Source organism: Leptonychotes weddellii, chromosome 15, assembly GCF_054177405.1.
Source record: "Leptonychotes weddellii isolate Sample4059 chromosome 15, ASM5417740v2, whole genome shotgun sequence".
NCBI lineage: Eukaryota > Metazoa > Chordata > Mammalia > Carnivora > Phocidae > Leptonychotes > Leptonychotes weddellii.
The window spans coordinates 43,258,072-43,279,147 of record NC_138383.1 but is presented as its reverse complement, the minus strand read 5'-3'; the positions used below and the strand labels follow the sequence as shown (position 1 = coordinate 43,279,147).

Below are 21,076 nucleotides of genomic sequence, written 5' to 3'. Positions count from 1 at the left end.
TTTTCTCTTTCTGCTGCTTCATTATTCGTGTGTAGAAATGCAACAGATTTTCTTACATTGATTTTGTATCCTGTGACTTTACTGAATTTGTTTATCAGTTCTAGCAGTCTTTTAGGTTTTCTGTATGTAGTAACATGTCATCTGCAAGTAGTGAAAGTTTTACTTCTTCGTGGCCTTTACGTTTTTTAAACTTTAATATCAATGTCTTTTGAAAAAGATCTGCCCCAATCTTGCTATCTTAATATAGCTGTTTTTCTTTTTACTTAGTTGTAATCTTAGTGTGCATGCTTTTTCTGATGTTTTAACTTGACATATTATAAATATTATGTAGTCTAAGTGATCTTCATTTTTGCTTTTCGATGGCTGTGAAGTGTTGGCATCATGTTCCCTGAGGCCCGATTTCTTGAACCATTCCCTGTTGCTGAATGATTAGGCTGTCCCCTGCCCCCTCATCTTTAAACTAATAGAGATAGCACTGTAAAGAAAAAACAGATCTTGAGTCACGTAACATTTTCTTTCTGTTAAATTATTTTTTATAGGAATAAATTCTTGGGTCCAAGCATTTTTCTCTCCTTTACTAAGTACAGTCTCATTAGTTTATAAAGGGATCATGTTAATAATGCTTACCATCATTGGTTCAGTGGTACCAATTTTACCATAACATGAAGCATAAAGAAACCAGGTTCTGGGGATGGCAAGGAAGGATGCAAGGAAAAGAACTAGATAAACACATGGGGGCAGATCATGATGGACCTTGTTTGAGTTATATCCTGCTTTGCTTACAAAGTGGGAGCTCATAGGGGTTTTTAAATAGAGGAATGTTGTACATAGATTGATGTTTTAGAAAGCTAACTAGTGACAGTTGTGGAGGTCAGGTTGGAGAGAGTAAGGGGCTGGAGGCAGAGGAACCAGCCAGAGGGGTGTCACTATGCATGCAGTGGCCCAGGCAAGAAGTGGATGATTTGGGAGATTAGAACTGACACACATCATTGGATGTGAGTAGTATATGGGACGAAGGATTAAAAAATTGGTCTGAGGAGGCTGTTAATAATTCGAGTGACTGGATGGATGACGGTACTATTAATTGAGAAGGGGAATATGGCAGGAGCTCATTTCATGCCTGATAGTCTTGCTTTCCTTTCTAATGTGGAAGGGAGAATGTGCAGTTTGTGATCCATCTGTGTTTACTAGGTGTCATAGGGCCTCCAGGAGTGAGGACGAGATGGGGGATTCAGAGAGCAGGAGAGAACTGTGCCTGGACAGGAAGGGGGACTGTTGTTTCTTCCTTTGACACTTCAGGAGAGGAGGGATGGGGCTCGAATAGTGGGAAGGCAGTGGGTGAGGTGGGACTTCATAGAAAATAAAACAAACACGTAGACGTGGGTGGAACTTCAAAGAACATTGAGAAAGATCCTAACGGAGGAGCCTTGACTATACCCCTTTAGTTGGTGGGGAGAGCCTGCCACCATCCTGTGTCCATAGTTTCCTTCACCTAATGCTTCAGACAGGCTTTATGTCAGACAGGCAGGTCGGTGCCATCTCATCTGTGAATGAACTTAAGTTTTCTCTGCCTTACTGGGTTCTCTCTCTTTATTTCAGTTTCCACAGAGCCTGTAGAAACCTCTCGATGGACAGAAGAAGAAATGGAAGTCGCTAAAAAAGGTAAGTTATAGTTCTTTAGGTTCCTCAGGGTTAATAATAAGTCAGATGGAATGAATTTTTTTTAATTGAAAAAAGAAGAAAGTTCTTCTGCGATGGTAAATAGAATTTAGAGGTAGACTCAAGTTCTTTATGATGGGGTGGTGCCTTCTCAGGTAACCCTGCTGTGTGCCTTGTTCAAGAGGCCCAATTTTGAGGGATTTAAGATTCTCTGCACGGTTTTATTTTTTTTATTTTTATTTTTTTAAAGATTTTATTCATTTATTTGACAGAGAGAGAGTGCACAAGCAGGGGGAGTGACAGGCAGAGGGAGAAGCAGGCTCCCCACACAGCAGGGGGAGCCCAATGCGGGACTCGATCCCAGGACCCTGGGACCATGACCTGAGCCAAAGGCAGTCGCTTAACCAACTGAGCCACCCAGGCGCCCTGCACAGTTTTATTTTGAATGTCATTTTGTTAGAGAGCAAGTGGACTATTCTCACTTTTGCAGCATAGCTGTGATTCAGTGTTTTGGAGGGTATTTTAATATAAAGAGTCTATATTTTCTATTATTTAAAAGTTGGATTTAATAGGGTGGTACATATCTCCTCAGTTTGTAAGGCATTTGGTTATAAACTAGTAAGAAACTGCACTGCGATTCAGAGGACAGGGCATGAACTTTGGAGCCGGACAAAGGTTTGAATTTTGTCTCTCCCACTCATTGCCTTGATCTTATTCTGGAACATTAGGAATCTTGTGTTTTTCTGTTGTTGCTTGTTAAGATAGTGTAATTTGAAATGGAAGTAAAATTTCTAGTAGGATAAATAATTGGTTTATAAATGAACAATAGTTTGTGTTTTAAATAAAATAATTTTGAGAAAGATTAGCCAACTCTTTTTGGAGTTAAGTATTTACCTTATAGTTCTAAAGAGAAATTATTGTAAATAAGTTGATCTCTTAGTGACACATTTCATATTTATTTTCTATTTAATAGGTAATGAATGATACATTTAAGAGTTATATAAACCAACTTTACCAAAAATATAGCAGTTTAATGTGTTCTGTGCTCAAAATATTTTTATTTGATGTTTATTTGCCATGATTAGCAAATTCATGACTTGTCATGATTACATGTATAACTTTTTAGAAGATTCACATTTTTGGGCGCCTGGGTGGCTCAGTTGTTAAGCGTCTGCCTTCGGCTCAGGTTATGATCCCAGGCTCCTGGGATCGAGCCTCACATCTGGCTCCCTGCTCTGCAGGAAGCCTGTTTCTCTCTCTCCCACTCCTCCTGCTTGTGTTCCCTCTCTCACTGTGTCTCTCTCTGTCAAATAAATAAATAAAATCTTTAAAAAAAAAAAAAAAGATTCACATTTTTTTAAAAAGATTGACATTTATTCTCATCTGTTATCAGAATGTCATAGTGGAGTAAGTAGATATTAGCTACATCATAGAGCAATCTTTTTCAGGTAGACACACCTCCATAGGACTCTTCTCAGCTCTGTTCATGTATCAGAAGGATTTGGAAGTAATCTTCCAGTTGTCATTATTAAGGAAGCTACTTGTGTTAACCTTGAAAAACTCATGTTTTTCTATAAATTGTTAAATTTGTACTGGAAATTCATGCTTGGATACATCTGTATAGCTCTCTGTGTATATGTGCATTTATATACCCATATTCCTTGCACATAGGTATGTGTATGTACATACATTATTTAGTTGAAAAGTGTCAGGTTGCATAGATTTCTGTGATGCATTGTATTACCACAGGTTTGTTGTTGTTGCTGTTTTTAAAACTCGTTAATTTTTTTGAGGGCATTTCTTGATTGTGAATGGATTGAAGACATGCTGATTATAAATATAGTCATATATATCTTTATTTTGTGTTAATTATAAGATTACCTTATTAACTTTATATTGATATACTGTTTCCAAAGACTTAGAAGTATCTAATCACTCAGTTTATAAGTGTTTGAGTTGTTACTGTGTGTCTGACATTGTCCTAGCTCTCTGGGAGATACATAACAAGGGTAAAGTTGAGCCTTTCCATTAATGAGCATGTTTTAAATTTGGGTGGCAAAATAGAGCTGTCAGTGAATTTCATGTCAATACATATCTAAGTATGTATTAAAATATATCAAATAATTGAAATCACATTTTTAGTGTTAATGATTTTGAAGACTGTAATTAAGTTGATTTTATTATTTCTCTTGTTTGCTTTATCAGGTGATTGTTCAATTAATCTTTGGTCTGTTTTTCAAATATAGGTCTTGTAGAACATGGTCGTAACTGGGCAGCAATTGCCAAAATGGTGGGGACTAAAAGTGAAGCGCAATGCAAAAACTTCTATTTTAACTATAAAAGGCGACATAATCTTGATAACCTTTTGCAGCAGCATAAACAGAAAGTGAGTATATCAGCGGTAGTGAATATTTGCTTATTTATTTATTTATTTTTAACTGATTTAGTTTTTAACCAATAGTTATTTGTTTTGTTTTGTTTTTGAGCTTCAGATACTGGCTTTGAGAAAAAGTTTTTTGTATCCTGTATTTTTATTTATTACCTTTACCTGTGAGGGATATGCTAGTTTCGCGGCACAAGTTGACTTTTTCTCTGATGACTGCCCAAGGAACAAAATTCCTGTTCATAGTAATGGCAGTTCAGTACTTTTGAATTACCATAGATGGGATTTGAAAAATATAAACATTTTGGAGTTTGAATTGAAAAGTTTAGTTGGAGTTCTGTTGACCTTGTTGAATGAATCAATATGGCATATTAAAACCATTTTCTCAGAAAGAAAGAGTCCCTGAGATAAATAGTAACATCAGAAAGATAAATTATTGAAAATTCCTTAACGAGGAAGTTCCAATGCTCTCAAAGTCTACAGAGCTCTTTGAGGATTCCATGAGGCTAGAACTGTTTTTGTAAAAATACCAAGATGTAACTTACTTTTTCCACTGCGTTAGATTTGCATGGATGGTGTCAAAGGATTTGTGAGAGAAAATGCTTGTGCCTTAGCATGAATCATGGCAGGGCACCACTGTGCTAAATACTCCGTGTATTCTTCATCTCCAGGCATTTGCAGTTTAACAACAAATATGCCAATTTCACTTATCCTTGGCGAAGCGGTAAAAATTAGCTTTATTAAATCTTGACCCTTGAGTCCATGTGTGTGATGAAATGAGAAGTGTGCATAAAGCCCTTCTGCTCCATACCAGAGTATGCTGGTTCTGTCGAGGGAAAGGACTTTTGCAATTGTTTGAGTTCCAAGCTGAACTAGCCTCCCTTTTTTTATGGAGTTTCAGTTTTAATTGGAAAAATGACAGAAAAACTATGGTTTTTCAGACTTGGATCCTTGGCAGACATTTTCTTGAAAATGAGTGAGACTGTCTTTCAAAGAAAGCAAGCAGAAGTATTTGTTGCCACTTTTAAACTTCGAGCTTTTAAGCAAAAATGGAAACTTTGTCTTCCTCACCATAAGCTTAATATCTTCCTAATACTCAAAGACTTTTCTGATGAGATCAGTGGCAGTAATAACTAATACGATATTTTGACATACAGTGAAATGTATGCAGATTTGAAAAATCTTTGTAACTCCATAATTTCCAGATGACCAATTTGTGATGTCACAGTGGATGTCATGTATGGATAAAAGATGTACAGAATACTTTTTATTTTATTTTATTTTGTTTTTAGACTTTATTTATTTATTTGACAGAGAGAGAGAGAGTGAGAGCAGGAACACAAGCAGGGGGAGTGGGAGAGGGAGAAGCAGGCTTCCTGCTGAGCAGGGAGCCCGATGCGGCGCTCTATCCCAGGACCCTGGGATCATGACCTGAGCTGAAGGCAGATGCTTAACGACTGAGCCACCCAGGTGCCCCCAAAAACTACTTGTTTACTAAATTATCCATTTGTTTTGGAATGTAGTTATTTTGTGTTTTTTATGTTGACATGTAATGGGTTTATTGTTATTTTTAAATGAATTTAAATATTTTTGCTTTAATTCAAATATAGTAAGTATCATTATATATATCTCATGAAAAGAACCTCCTTTGGGTCTTAAATACTTTTTAAGAGTGCTGTATCCTTAGACCAAAAAATTTTGAGACTCACTGAAGAATGATAGAATGGGTAATAAAAGGGTAGATATTTAAATTTGTTAGGGTTTGGACTTTTAAGAAATATGAGTATATGAAGTATAACATTGACTGATTTTGTTTTTTTTTTTTTTCAAGATTTTATTTATTTATTTGAGAGAGAGAGAATGAGAGACAGAGAGCATGAGAGGGAGGAGGGTCAGAGGGAGAAGCAGACTCCCTGCTGAGCAGGGAGCCCGATGCGGGACTCGATCCCGGGACTCCAGGATCATGACCTGAGCCGAAGGCAGTTGCTTAACCAACTGAGCCACCCAGGCGCCCAACATTGACGGATTTTAAAAGTTATATACAAAAGACCTCTTAACGTTAAAAATGAAGATGTAAAGGTTAAAAATGTGTTGTAGAAACTAAAACAAAGGGAAGAAAGTAATAACAAAAGCTCTTCTGACAAGAGAGACTTGACTTCATCAAATACCACTTAACAATGTTTGGGGGAAAAAATCAAGTAAAGAATAAATCAGACATGTTTTTAAAAGATAAGTCAGGGTTCTCCAGAGAAACAAAACCAATGGGTGGGGTGTGTGTGTGTGTGTGTGTGTGTGTGTGTGTGTAGAGAATATGAGCGAGTGATTTATTTTGAGAAATTGGCTCCTGTGACTGTGGACACTTGCATCTGACGGTGCAGGATGGCAGGCTGGAGACTTAGGGAAGAGTTGCAGCTGGAGTCCAAAGGCGATCTGCTGGCAGACTCCCTTCTTGCTGGGGGCATGGGGGGGTGGAGGGGGAGAGCAGGGAGCCGTCAGTCTTGGTTCTATTAAGGCCATCAGTTGATTGGGTGAAGGCCCCCTCCTCCCTCCACATTCCGGAGGGTCATCTGCTTTGCTCAGAAGTCCACTGGTTGAATTGTTAATCTCATCTAAAAAACACCTGCAGAGAAACATCCAGGATAATGTTTGACCAAATGTCTGGGTGCTGTGGCCCAGCCAAGATGACACATCAAATTAACCATCACCAGTGTCTTTAAAACTTCTTGTTAGGGACAGCAGGCTTCCGGGTTTTGTTTTTGTTTTGTTTTGTTTTGTTTTTTTGAGTGTTTTATCATTTTCAAAAAGGTTTCAAGAAAACATGACAAAATGTCTAATATCTATTAAAACGCAGTGCAAGATATATAGGTGTTAAATTTCCATAGGTTTGAATTATTACATTAAATATTAGTGAGTGCTATCATATAGTGAAGAAAATGCTTGGAGAAGTAGTAGATGATTGCATGTGAACAGAGGAATGTTGCATGGTGGTGGTGAAACATTGTCTTTTGTATATTCATCAGTGGAAATACCAAACAGCATGGGTGGATATTGGCAAAGGAGGGATACAGCCTCGACACTGGAAAAATCCCTATATGAGCTATTATCTAACTCCTAAAAATTTTGCAGCCTTCATGCAGTCTTCCTAAAGCTTTTTAAAGAGTGTGGCCAGAGGATTCTCCCCTTGCATTCCTGTGAGGAACATAGTGATGAATTTTTTTTAGCCTCAGAATTACACCTAGTTCTACGACGGACACTGGGACGTGATTTTTTTTCCTCTTGACTTAGTTACTGCTTTAGGTTGCATCCTAACACAAAAACAGTTGGGATAGCAATAATTTATTTTCCTCTGTGAGGAGTGTCCCCGGGAGAGGCTTGTAACTAAAGTCTTCTGAGTACAGGTTCGGTAAGAGGCGGAGAACAGAGCAGATGCCAGGGCTGGGATCTTCGTGTCTACAAAGACAGGAGACCTTAAGTTTCATAGTTAGTAACATGAGATTAAAAATATAATAAATAGCTGATGTCTGACACTTAAATATATGCACATATGCTCTTACAGATCTGTGATCCCAGTAGAAGAATGAGCAGTTTTATGTAAACACATTATTTCTGGAAGGAAAAATCCTGTTAAAGGAAAAGGCAGTTTGTCCTCATTAATAGTGGAAGAAATTCAGTAACACCAATGATGGTTGGTGACACCAGTGATCAGTTGTTGCTTATGAAATCACATAATTCTTTTTTTTAAAGATTTTTTTTTTTTTTAAAGATTTTATTTATTTATTTGAGACAGAGAGAATGAGAGAGACAGAGAGCACATGAGAGGGGGGAGGGTCAGAGGGAGAAGCAGGCTCCCCGCCAAGCAGGGAGCCCAATGCGGGACTCGATCCCGGGACTCCGGGATCATGACCTGAGCCGAAGGCAGTCGCTTAACCAACTGAGCCACCCAGGCGCCCGAAATCACATAATTCTTAATGTTAGGGAAGGGAGGTTATTGCAGCATTATTAGTGCAAAACATTAAAATTGACTGAATACCTTAAAATAGGAGAATTTTAAATATCTATTGGTACAGAGTGTTTTTATGGAATCATTAATTTAATAATTTTGAGGAATTTATAATGTAAAGGTATGTTCAGTTCATGATTAAGGTTAAAAAAAGTAAGATAGGTAACTACATTGGGCAATCCTAGTTTTATTTACATGTACTATACATAAACATGTATACGCATATAAAAGACTGAAAGGAAATGTATCAGTATAGTTAGAATCTCTAGCTGGTGCAGTTATGAACCATTATTGTTTTTTCTTAACAATTTTCTGTGTCCTCCACAGTCCAACGAATATCTTATTTTTAATAGAAAACAAATGCACGTTATTTTTATTAGAAAAATACATTATTTGGAGAGGAAGAATAGCAGGAGTTTTGTGATTTTTGGCTCTTTGTACATGTATGGTGACAAATAGTTTGAAAAATGGTCCAAATGTAACTTTTGATCAGTTTGATGAGAGCAGTCCATCCACACAAAAGGCCAGTTAGTGGTTCCCTAGAGGCAACCGAATATTCACCAGAACAGTTGTCAGACAGGCAGCCTTCTTGTTTAATATGTGTGTATCAGTGTTCTGTGTTACTTCAGATATGAGAATGTTCCTTTGTTTTCTTTTAGCTATTTAAATCATAAGTAATTTAATTCAACACTCTTTTACTCCTTTAGACTTCACGAAAGCCCCGGGAAGAGCGAGACGTGTCCCAGTGTGAAAGTGTAGCTTCCACTGTTTCTGCTCAGGAGGATGAAGATATTGAAGCTTCTAATGAAGAAGAAAATCCAGAAGACAGTGAAGGTATCTTAAAATCTTAAATTTAGTTGTGACTTCCACTAGTTCAAATATGTAATTACTAGCTTAGTCATTTTATTTAAGAATTGCTTCATTAAGGAAACAGTACATTCACTGTTTTCATAGAGACCTTAAACTTGAGCACAATGTATTTATTCATTCAGTCAACAAATACGTATGTAGCACCTGTGATGGTCCAGTTGGTACGACTAGAAGATCTTTAAAATGGCAGTTCAGGGGCGCCTGGGTGGCTCGGTCAGTTAAGCGGCTGACTCTTGATTTCGGCTCAGATCATGATCTCAGGGTTGTAAGATCGAGCCCCACGTCGAGCCCTGCACTGAGCATGGAGCCTGCTTAAGATTCTCTCTTTCCTTCTGCCCTTCCCCCCCGCCCCCCACTGCTCGCTCACTCTCAAATAAATAAAATTTTAAAATCAAATAAAATGGCAGTCCGGCATCAGCAAGCTGTCTGCATCAATATCACTGCCACCTTTATGTGTCCAGTTAGTATCATTGATTACATTTCTCTCTTTATTGCAATGAGTTTGATTTATTTCAGTTTTTACAGTGACTTACACATGTCACATTTATGTTTTCATATAAAAAGAATTAATGACGCTAGAAGCCCGGTAGAAAAGAATGTCAACCCAAGAAACTTAAGAACAGAAATAAAATCCTTTTTGTCACTTGAACAAATTAATGACCATTTTCCGAAAAAGTAAATATTTTCTTGAGTTTTTGCTGATTAAAAGTTCCTAACTTATTTCAATCCCATTACTATTAAAGTTTCTGTAGATTTCTTTTGTGAATTGACTGCTTATGAAGTGGGAATTTTCAGTGATTTTAGTAGCTCTTTATATATAATATCTTACACATGTTCATGCTTTGTATACACATATTTTCTCCATCTCATTCACTTTTTATTTTTAAATTACCAGAGTTTAAATTTTGTATGTAATTAGAGCTGCTTAAGTACGTTCCTTTGAAGGCGCTCAGATTTTAAGCTTAGGAAGTTCTATATCTTCCAGGAGTTTCAGAAATATTAGATTTCGTTTTATTTTTTTCTGCAAGTTGTTGATGGCTTTGAAACTTAAATTTTGTTTTGAATGGGTTTTGGCTTTGAACATTAAGTAGCTTTTTTTCTGTGAGGTTTTGTGGAAAATGAGGCCCGTGTGGCAGGAATGAAGAGAATACTGGAGCAGAAGAGTTTTGGTAAGACTCGGCTTTTAAAAAGCTCCCTCTGGTGTTGTTGAGACTGGTCTGAGGTGGAAGATAGGAAGAGTTGCTTCTGGACTACTGGGGCAGTCGCGCAATTGAACACAAGTGGATGGACTCAAGGGATATTTTTAGAGAGAAAAACAATGATATTTATCTTTGTAGGATATGGGGATAAATGAGAGGAGAATTAAAAGATTACTCCTTAAAAGGTTTCTGGTTTAATTAGACAGTAAACACTAGAAAAGAACCTGATTTGGATGTGTTGAGTCCACAGACTTAGTCTAGTGCAGGAAATACTGAATTTGTGATTCCTTTGAAATATCTAGGTAAAGATGTCAAAGATTAAAACGGTATTTATAAAGTGAAACCAGGGATGTGGGGAAAGACCAGGGTTACAGTGTTAAATTAAAAGTCCATGTAATGTTACTCTAGAATTTTCCTGTCTAGTGTCTGGTACTCACTAGATACATGTGGCTGTTGAGCTCCTGAAATGTGGCTAGTCCAAATTGAGATGGGCTGAACATGTAAAATGTAATCAGATTTTGAAGACTTAATACCAAAAAAGGTAAAAATGTTATTACTAGTTTTCTATATTACTATATTTCCACATGATTACATGTTAAAAAGATAGTATTTCAGACCTACTGGGTGAAATAAAATATGTTGTTAATTTATCTCTTTTTACTTTTTTAATGTGGCCACCGGAAAAATTAAAATTTTAAGCAGATGTAACTCATATTATGTTCCTGTTGGATGGTGCTGTTCTAGACTGTCAGGCTTCCTGGGTCAAAGGAAAAGCACAGCCACAGGCTGGTAGAAATAATCCAAATACCATTTATGGGAATGGTTTCTTGTTTAGTTTGGTTTTCATCTGTCTTCATTTTTCAAATTTCATATAAATTTTATTTATTTACTTATTTATTTATATTTATTTATTTAAAAAAATATTTTTGAGAGTTCTTAGTTACTCAGTTACTCTCTACACCCAGTGTGGGGCTCGAGCTCACACGACCCTGAGATGAAGAGTTGTACACGCCACCGACTGAGCCAGCCAGGTGCCCCTCATATAAATTATTTTTAGATATTAAAAGCTTTTACGCTTTCCATTTCAGAAGGTGAGGACCATTTGACCTCTCCCTTTCATGCTCTGGGAACAAACACCCTAGCTTCCCAGTGGCCATAAGACTTCACTGAGGCCATCCAAGGAGTATCATTCATCCCAAACAACTACTTTCAAGCATGGCTTCTAGTCACCACCTGAAACATGTTCATTATCAGATTTTTATGCCGTATCATTATCTTTAAGGTGCTGAAAATAGTTCTGATACAGAAAGTGCTCCTTCTCCTTCACCAGTTGAAGCTGTCAAGCCCAGCGAAGATAGCACTGACAATGCGACTTCTCGAGGAAACACCGCGCCTGGGGCTGAGCTTGAACCCAGCACAGAACCTGTACCCTGTGCGTCTCCCTCCTCAGCAGTGCCAAGTGCAAAACCAGTTGAAAGTGAAAGTGCGGAGACGCAGGCGAACGACAGCATCACGGTGGAGGCAGAGCCAATGGACGTCGAACGGCAGGAGCATGGTGCTGAAGTGACTTCTGTTCTTGACCTCCCCACGGCTGCCAAATCAGACTCTGTAGACGTTGAGATGGGGGCGCCGGAAAACAATCCATCCAGAGTCGAAGGTGATACCAAAGAAGGAGACCTGGAGAGAGCCAGCACGAAAACAGAGCCTAGAGATGAGGACATGGTGGTGGCCCAGCAGATAGGCGCCCAGAGGCCCGAGCCCCAGTCGGACAATGACTCTAGCGCCACCTGCAGTGCGGACGAAGACGTGGACGGAGAGCCCGAGAGGCAGAGGTGAGACTCGCTCCTCCGATCCTCTCCTGTTCTTTGCTCTGTTGGAGGCTGACTGAGTCACAGGACGGTGCTGGCTGCAGGGATTATTCCTGTACGAATATCGGCAGCTTAGAGGTAGTCCGCATGCTTTTAATATTGGGTTATGATGTTGTTCATCTGTTTCAGTAACCAAGAACAGTTGTGTGATCATGAGTTTCCAATGAAAAAGATAATAATGTTTTTCTACACTGCTTGTTACATGCATTCTGTGTGTAGCTAAGAAGGGGATTTCATCTAACAAAATTTGTGATATGAGCCACGGACGGCTGCCGTTCCTGGTGTTAGAAGCGGTAGGATGTGGTGGTGCAGGCAGAGACAAGGGGCATTGACTTGTTTGCTCCAAGACCATACGGCTTCAAAGCAGGGCCTGCTGTACCTGTGTGTTAGAAAATAGAAAAGGTTGACGGTAGAAACATGTTAAGTGTTCTGAAAATATTTGAGAAAGCATAATTTAAATACAAGACAGTGGTAATTATCATGATCACTTTGTATATCAGTTAAAAGTTTAGATTATTCATATTTGTAATTTCAAATATATATAATACAGATTAATACAGACCTACTTTTAATCATTAATAATATAAAAATCTATCCTATCTTTATGGTTTTCATAAAAATTACGGTAAAGATTACAGTAAAATTACAGGAATAGATACTGCTTTATTTAATATATGTACTTGCCTTGGGATTTCCTTTTCCTTGAAAGAAACAGAATCACCTAGAATCACAGTAGAACATTTGATTGGCACATATTCTAGAAATGAATTTGACTAAAACATCATTTAATCAGAAACCCAATTCAACTCTTTTTTCTTTTTCTCCAACTGCCCATTTTTTAATAAGAAAGAGGCTAATAAGCCACTCAGCAGAGAGCCAAATTCTGTTCATCTAAGATGAGGATTATCTGTGTTTTCCACTATTAGTTTTGGTAACTATATTTACAAGTGAAGGAAAAATTAGGATGGTAGTAATCTTAAAGGAGGAACATCCTAAGAGCTGAATATGATAGTAGTCTTGAAATTCAGAAATTCCTTGTAAATATATGGTGACCTTCGAATAACACTCTACTTCAGTTCCAAACTATCAAAATAACACTTCCAATTTTCTACAACTTTAATACCATCTTTATTCTTCATGTTAAGTGTTATTTTCTTTTATACATTCTAATTTTCTTATCAATTTGTACTTTTTAAAATGTTCATCTGCCCCCAATAACATTGGAAAGTCTGATACAGCCTGAAAGGTACGGCACTAGCGTATGATCTCCCCAGTTCACATATTGGGTGTCGTAAGCTCCAGCGTACATACTGAAACTGAGTGAAGCAGGCGGAGCGTGGGGTGGTGGGGGCTGTGGGGGACAGAGCAGCACGTGTGTTGGAAAGGGCAGCTACTACAAGTTCAGCATGTGGTTTCCACGTGGGCATGCTGCTTCTGTGTGGCTCTTTCTTTCCACTCTTGATGAGAAACCAGGAGTCTGGAATTTGGGGTGAAATTCTCAATTTTAGTATGGTAGTGGGCAGATGTTTGAAAAAATACCCTATGATCCTGGCAAAACATCCTGTAACAGGTAACTAGTTTGTAATCTATGTTAGTGGTAGACTAGGACCTAATATTATAATGGAATATATTCGGACTGGTTGGTTAGATGCAGATGATTAAACTCAGATAAATTTCAACCTATAAATCAATATTAGGTTTCTTTACTTAGAAAATTAGCATTGTAGATTCCCCTTTTCTTTGCTGTTCAAATATCTTCTAAGGTTGTGTTGTGTGTGTGTACATACATGTTGACTTAGAAGGAATTATGATTAGGGGTGCCTGGGTGGCACAGTTGGTTAAGCAACGGACTCTTGGTTTTGGCTCATGAAGTGATCCCAGGGTCGTGTGATCAGGCCCCATGTTGGGTCCTGCACCCAGCACAGTCAGCTTGAGATTTTCTCTCCCCCTCCTCTGCCCCTCCCCCTGCATGCACTCTTTCTCTCTAAAATAAATAAATCTTAAAAAAAAAAAAGAATTATGATTGTACATTTAAAGTCTTAAATAAGAATATATTAATTTATCTTTTTTTATTGCCAATTGCAGAATGTTTCCTATGGACTCAAAGCCTTCATTGTTGAACCCCCCTGGATCTATACTGGTCTCATCCCCAATAAAACCAAATCCACTGGACCTGCCACAGCTTCAGCACAGAGCTGCTGTTATCCCGCCAATGGTAAGTTTTCAAAGTGAGTAAGAGAAGTAAAGTTGAGAAAGACCTTTAGAGACATTTCTTCTCTTCTTTAATCAGTACTTGATTTTTAAAAAAATTATGGTAAAAAACACACAACATAAAATTTATCATCTTAACTGTTTTTAAGTATATGGTTCAGTAGCATTACATATATTCCTGCTGTTGTGAAATAGATCTCCAGAACTTTTTCATCTTGCAAAAGTGAAACTCTCTTCCCATTAAACCGTAACTCTCTCTTTCCCCTCCCCCAGCTCCTGACAACCACCATTCTACTTTCTGTCTCTCTGAATTTGGCTAGATACCTCATATAAGTGGAATCATACGGTATTTGTCTTTTTGTGACTGGCATGTTTCACTCAGCATAAAGTCCTCAAGGTGCATCCAGGTTGTAGTCATAATCTTCCTTTCTAAGACTGAGAATATCCCATTGTATGTATATACCACATTTTGTTTAGCCATTCTGTTGCTCTGTTTGCTTTTTCAAATGGATTCATTGTGATGGTTGGTTGAAATGGTGATTTCCATTTCGGAAAGAAAAAACACCAAAGGAGTGTAATCCTCTAGCCATAAATATTCGTAAGCTTTGTTTTTGTTTTGTTTTCCTGGAAGACAGTAGTAGAATAAATATATAACTAGGTTTTAAATATTTAGAATGAGTTCTAGAGATTATGGCTAACTTCAGGATACAATTCCAAATCTAGTTTTATTTACATTTTACTTCAGTAATCTCTGCAAGTTTGACTCTCTTTTGACACTGAATTCCAAACTAGGTTATCGCTCCTTTACTTAGTAATGTTTTAGCTGTTGCTTTACTTCAGGGGATAAAAATTTGTTCTGTCTCACATGATAATTGATAAAAGTTAAGTGTGTGCTTATGATGGACTCACACACAAAAAATCATTAAACATTTGTTCGTTCATTGATTTACTCAGATGGACTTCTATTGAGTGCCCAGTTCAAGACATTGTTAATGCTGTATGGAATATTTATATATCATAATCTCTGACTTCAAGAAACATAGAGATTGCTCTTGATAAAAAGACAGAAAAAAACTTAAAATGAATTATAAAAATGTGATGCTCTGTTAAGTTAAAAAATGTAGTATGGTCATTTCCAGAGGAAGGAGAGCTTCCTTCTTAATAAGACAACTAAAGAAGACTCCACATAGGAAATAATATTTTTTGGACCAAAACAGTTCATTTGGCTTTATGGCAACAGGAGGAAGTACCATGTTTACATAAAAGCCAAAGCACGAGGGCAAGAAAATTATGTGTATGTTTTGGGCTCAGTGAAAAATTCTACTTACAGTAGCGGAAAAGAACTATGGAAGTCTTTATTTAGATAATAGGTTCTGAAAAACTCAGATCTCTACTCTTTCCCAAAATTTTTTGTATTCATGAAGTAATGGACTGTGTTAGGGGCTGTTTATTTAGTATTGAACCAAATAGGTTGGGTTCTTTCCTTCCTGAGTGAGAGAGACAGAAAATAAACAGAAAAACCAGCCATATTATTGTGAATTGTGCTATTGTAAGCGCTGTGTACCCTGAAAGAAAGAAACAGGGCTGCTGTAAGGAGGAAAATGGGAAGGGACGGTTAGGGATGGCCTGTCTGAAGACGGAACATTTAACACCCATCCTGTTGTGTGAGTTGGTTGTGGGAGGTAAGGCGGATCAGTCAAGGATGTCTGCCAGGTTTCTGGCTTAAGCTGTTAAGGTTCCGTTTCCTAAAAGGGAGGTCACTGAAGGAGAAGCACTGAATGTAGGAAATGAAGAGTTCCTGTTAAATCCAAGTTTTGAGGTGCTTTGAGATACCCAAGTGGAGTTGTTAAGCAACCATTCTGTGAGTATGGGACTTGGAGCAAACGTCTTAGAAATAGAAATTGAAGAACCATTAACATATAGATGACATTTAAATGCACAGAAGTGGGTGTGATTATCTAGAGAGAACCTAGAGAGGAGGGCTAGGAGCCAGGGCTGAGCCACCAGGGGTTTGACCATCTGGAAGTTAAAAGCAGACAGCAGTGTTTTAGTTTCTGATTTTGATCTCTCTTATGTGATTTATATTGTGTTCAGTTCTGAAAGTAAATGTTCAGCACTTTAAGCCTTTTATTAAAACTTGAAGAGTACTTTGATTAAAAAGTGGCAAAATCACATCAACCAGTACGTTACAGAAATAAGCATTATTTGTAACAAAGGGTCGTTGTTATGTTGGTCATTGGCGTATTTAGATTTTTTTCTTCCTGTAGGTTTCCTGTACCCCATGTAATATACCAATTGGAACCCCAGTGAGCGGGTATGCCCTCTACCAGCGACACATTAAAGCAATGCATGAGTCCGCACTCCTTGAAGAACAGCGGCAGAGGCAAGAACAGATAGATCTGGAATGCAGAAGTTCTACAAGTCCCTGTGGCACCGCCAAGAGTCCAAACAGAGAGTGGGAAGGTAGGTAGAGCTGTCACCGCAAAGAACTTCTCTGACGGAAACAGAACTATTCTCCAAAGTAGTGTCCTTTGTGCTTTGTAGTTTATTTGCATGTCAAGTGATTAATTCCTCTTGTCCGCAACACAAAATTCCTTTAAACTGACCTCAGTTAAACTTTTGAGGAATGTTACTATTATTGACTACTCAGAGGCGGCAGTAACATTTGTAATGGTTTTTGTCAATACGAGTTTTCTGATATTTATCTCTCTGCTGGAAGACTGTAAAAGCCATGCTTTCTGCTCCATTCATCTGACTTTTTGGAGTGAGAATTGTTATCCTGTCCTCCAAGCAAATCTCATGTAACAACAGGGTAATACTCATTCTCTAATATGATGGGAGACAACTTGGCGTATAGCATCAGTCATAGCCTGACGCAGCCCTCACCCCAGCCTTCACCACTTGTGTGGCCAGGGACAAGTCCCGTAACTTTTCTGACTTTAGTTCTCTCATCTGTAAATTGCAAGTTATAGATCGATCCATCCATCCATCTATCTGTCTGTCTGTATTTCTTTCTTACTGAGATCACAACCCATAAGAAAGAATTAGCATTCAGTATCATCTTGTAACACGTGGCTCAGCGTTATTCTTTACATAATATTATATGTAATACAGATACAATTTATAATAATAATTAGTGTACCAATATGTACATAGTATAATAGACACCACAAAGGGGCTGTTACCATTGTTATTTCAAGTGACAAATTCGAGTTGTATGTGCTTTTTTTTTTTTAAGATTTTTCTTATTTTTAAGTAATCTCTACACCCAGCATGGGGCTTGACCCCACAACCCTGAGATCAAGACTCCCCCACTCCACCTACTGAGCCAGCCAGGCACCCCTATGCATGTTCTTTTTAGTTGTGTATGATACACTCAGTTTCTTTTAAAAGCTGGGGGGGGGCACGATTTCTAAATTGTAATAAATTCTTCTGGCATGATTAGGAAATGGCACATGTGTTCTGGTTGATGGTTGACTTATGCTACGATATGCTTAGAATATAAGACTGTTAAGGTCTTCGTTACTGTGGTTTAGATTTTTTGGTAATGATTCAAAAGACTTTTTGCAGTACTTTACATAGATAAGTAAGAACAGCTAACTGTAGAATGTCATGCATTTCAAGGGCTATTTAATATAAAATAGGAACTGTGGTACTTAACGAATCTTGACCACCCCCCCAGTTACACCCAGTTATACCAGTAATGAGTTATTATATGGCACCCTGAACTATGTTAGAGTTTTAAACATAAAATTGCTGGTGTTTTAAGTATAAATCTTATCCTAGTAAAAACATGAACCAGAGTAGTTAATACCCAGCAAGGCTGGGGGTATAATAGGTGCTAAATGAATATTTCTTTCTTTCTTTTTTTTTTAAAGATTTTATTTATTTATTTGTCAGAGAGAGGGAGAGAGCGTGCACAAGCAGGGGGTGCGGCAGGCAGAGGAAAAGGGAGAGGGAGAAGCAGACCTCCCCAAGCAGGGAGCCCAATGTGGGACTTGATCCCAGGAACTCGGGATCATGACCTGAGCCAAAGGCAGATGCTCAACCGACTGAGCCACCCAGGCGTCCCAATGAATATTTCTTGAATGAAGGTAAAAACGTTGATGATTTGGGAGCTTTTAGTATTTAGTATTTAGAATTCTCAGTTGCTAACTCAGTAGTTGACGCAGTTTGTACTCAGTAATTACATGTTGAAGGAATGAATTAAATGGAGTATAAATGGACTTAGCAGAAGCACTTGTCTTTTGAGCAGTCCAGCTATGAGAAAATCTGTCATGATGAGAATGATAAATTTTAGAGTAATTTAAAAGTCTTTTGATGTATTCCTTACATAAATGATTTAGAATAAATGTTGGGAGAAGAATTAAAACCTAGAAAAAATGACATTCAAATGGTATTTGCCAGAGTCATGCTAAAGCTGAACATTATTTAGTTAATAATATCTGGATCATTCTATAGCATGCATATCACATGGTTATTTTAGGACCTCAATATCTTTTCTTTTTTCTTTAAGATTTTATTCACTTATTTGACAGAGAGAGTTAGTGAGAGCAGGAACACAAGCAGGGGGATTGGGAGAGGGAGAAGCAGGCTTCCCGCCTAGCAGGGAGCCTGATGCGGGGCTCAATCCCAGGACCCTGGGATCATGACCTGAGCCGAAGGCAGACGCTTAACGACTGAGCCACCCAGGTGCCCCAAGGACCTCAATATCTTTTCTTGATCTACTTTACGATCTTGATCTAAATTACTTTGGAAGCTGGAGAGACTGAATCAGACTAGAGCCCAAATTCTGAGCCTCTAAACAATGAACTACATTTCTCTGTGGTCAGTCACATTAATCCATGTAGTTTAGATGAAAGTGGTATCCTAATTTTAATCATAATGCAGTGGTCTTAAAACCATACTGTAATTATATTTTTTATTAATGTGATACTGAGGTGTTTATTAATACATCAGTTTGGTTCAAGGTGACTCCAGAAACTGGGATGGTTGATTACATTTTATCTCAAGGTTATGTTTTGTTTTAGCTCATCTATAATGTGTAGTTATTTAAGGAAGTGCCTGAAGACTCTCCTGAATTTATAGCTATCCATAGTTCAGTATAAAGGATAAGTTCCCTTATACTTACACATCTCCCTTGTATAATCATATACTTGCATTTAAATTGCTTGTATGCAGAATGTTTGATACAAATGTTTTCAATGCATCCCCATAGAAGAGTTTATAGAATGTTAAATATAGTGAGAATGTGGATTTACCTATGAACCGTCACCAAACTGGTACAGTTTACTTGAATTAGGACCATGGTTTTGACTTTTCCCTTCATGGTCTCATTTAGAAAGTAACAGGCAGCATGTGTTTGATTGTATTCATCGTAATGTTAGTGAGTGGCAGAAATAATTATTGTAGGTGTACCCTTTTTAAGTGGTGTAAGCCTTTACAGCTGTAGAAACACTTGGGAAAAACCTGAGAGAACAGTTGTTTTCACTTTCCAGGAGCATTTACACAAGGTAACCCCTACTTCAGCATGAAGCCTTTTTTTCTGGAGTGAGGAAACTCAAACATACACATGTAGAGTTAGAATTGAACTTGCAATGCAGGTTTAACAGAATCAGTTCAGTCCAATTAAGAGTTAATCCTTCTCTGCAACTGAATCTAGTCTGTTTATTTTGTTGTTTATTTATTTTTTCAGCTCTGAGTACATGAAGATTTAAATACCTGTATTTAGAACCATCTAAATTTCCGCTTTTTCTTTAACACTACCTTGACAAGATAGTTTCCACATTATTAGAAACTTACTGGAAATGGTAAAACAGTCACACAGAATTTATAATAATAACTTTACCATGTTAAATTCTCTAGAAAGGAAGACATGATTTTCTTTTGGTTTATTTTATAAATCTGCACAGCATTGGGACATTTAATCTAATTCGTTATATCAATGTGTCTAAGAAGGGAAGAGTACCATCATCTTGATGGATACCGCACAGGCATCTGAAATTCAATGCCCAGTGCTTTAGGGAGACATTATTGCCACATGGTTTCGAGCTCAGAGTCAGGCTTACACTGCTGGTAGCGTGACCTTGGCTGGGCAATACGGTGTGATTCTTTTGAGGTTCAGTTTCCTCATCTATGAAATGGTGTTAATCATCCCGTGGGGCATGAGGGCTCAGTGAGATAATTCATGTAATTCACAGTGCTCTGCACAGAGTACATACTTCATATTAGCTGGTATTACTAGAATTGTTTCTGGTTTTTAAAAATACCTGAGTAAGCTAGAGAACTATTATGCCTTGTGCTATTGAGTCTTTACCCAATTACAAACCTTCCACTTAATAGTGAGATGCTAGAGACCTTCTCTTGGGATAGAAACTGTCAGGTGCCAGCTATTACTTACTGTAGTGCAGTAAAGAAAAAAAGAAACAGAAATAGAAAGTAGCTCTTTGAAGGGAGAAGGTAAATCATTGTTCACAGGAGAAGATTATCCACCTAGAAAGCCTACAAGAACCAACTGAAAAGTGATTAGAACAAAAAGGAAAGTTCATTAAGTTTCTCAGGAAAAAAAAAAGGGTCTCCAGAAATCCCCATCTTTCTTTCCTATAGATCTGCAGTAATCATTTATACAAGTAAACTCATGCATATGAAAAAGATGGCTTTCCTAGCAACAAAATGTAAAATACCTACAAATAATTTTTAACAAGGAATTTATAAATAAGACCTATACAAAAAAGTCTAGATTACTCGGTTAGAAAGCTCATTATTATAGAGCATCAGGTGTCTTGTATTCATAAATTTAATGCAAGTCTAATGAAAATTCCAGTGACATCTTGTTTGGAGAATGATTTTAAATTTTGATTTATCTGGAAGAATAAATGGATAAGAC

At 37.7% G+C, this 21,076-nt stretch overlaps 1 protein-coding gene across 1 annotated transcript in view; it reads left to right on the top strand.

Annotated features, from left to right (window-relative positions):
* The window catches only part of NCOR1 (nuclear receptor corepressor 1), a 93,705-nt gene extending 77,044 nt beyond the window's left edge, over positions 1 to 16,661 (top strand). Inside the window, exons 17-22 of the mRNA XM_081805997.1 lie at positions 1,600 to 1,662; positions 3,906 to 4,045; positions 8,750 to 8,876; positions 11,394 to 11,943; positions 14,065 to 14,194; positions 16,458 to 16,661. Of these exons, the coding sequence (XP_081662123.1) occupies positions 1,600 to 1,662; positions 3,906 to 4,045; positions 8,750 to 8,876; positions 11,394 to 11,943; positions 14,065 to 14,194; positions 16,458 to 16,661 (1,214 nt within the window). The remainder of the gene's footprint in view (positions 1 to 1,599; positions 1,663 to 3,905; positions 4,046 to 8,749; positions 8,877 to 11,393; positions 11,944 to 14,064; positions 14,195 to 16,457) is intronic.
* Positions 16,662 to 21,076: the final 4,415 nt, after the last annotated feature.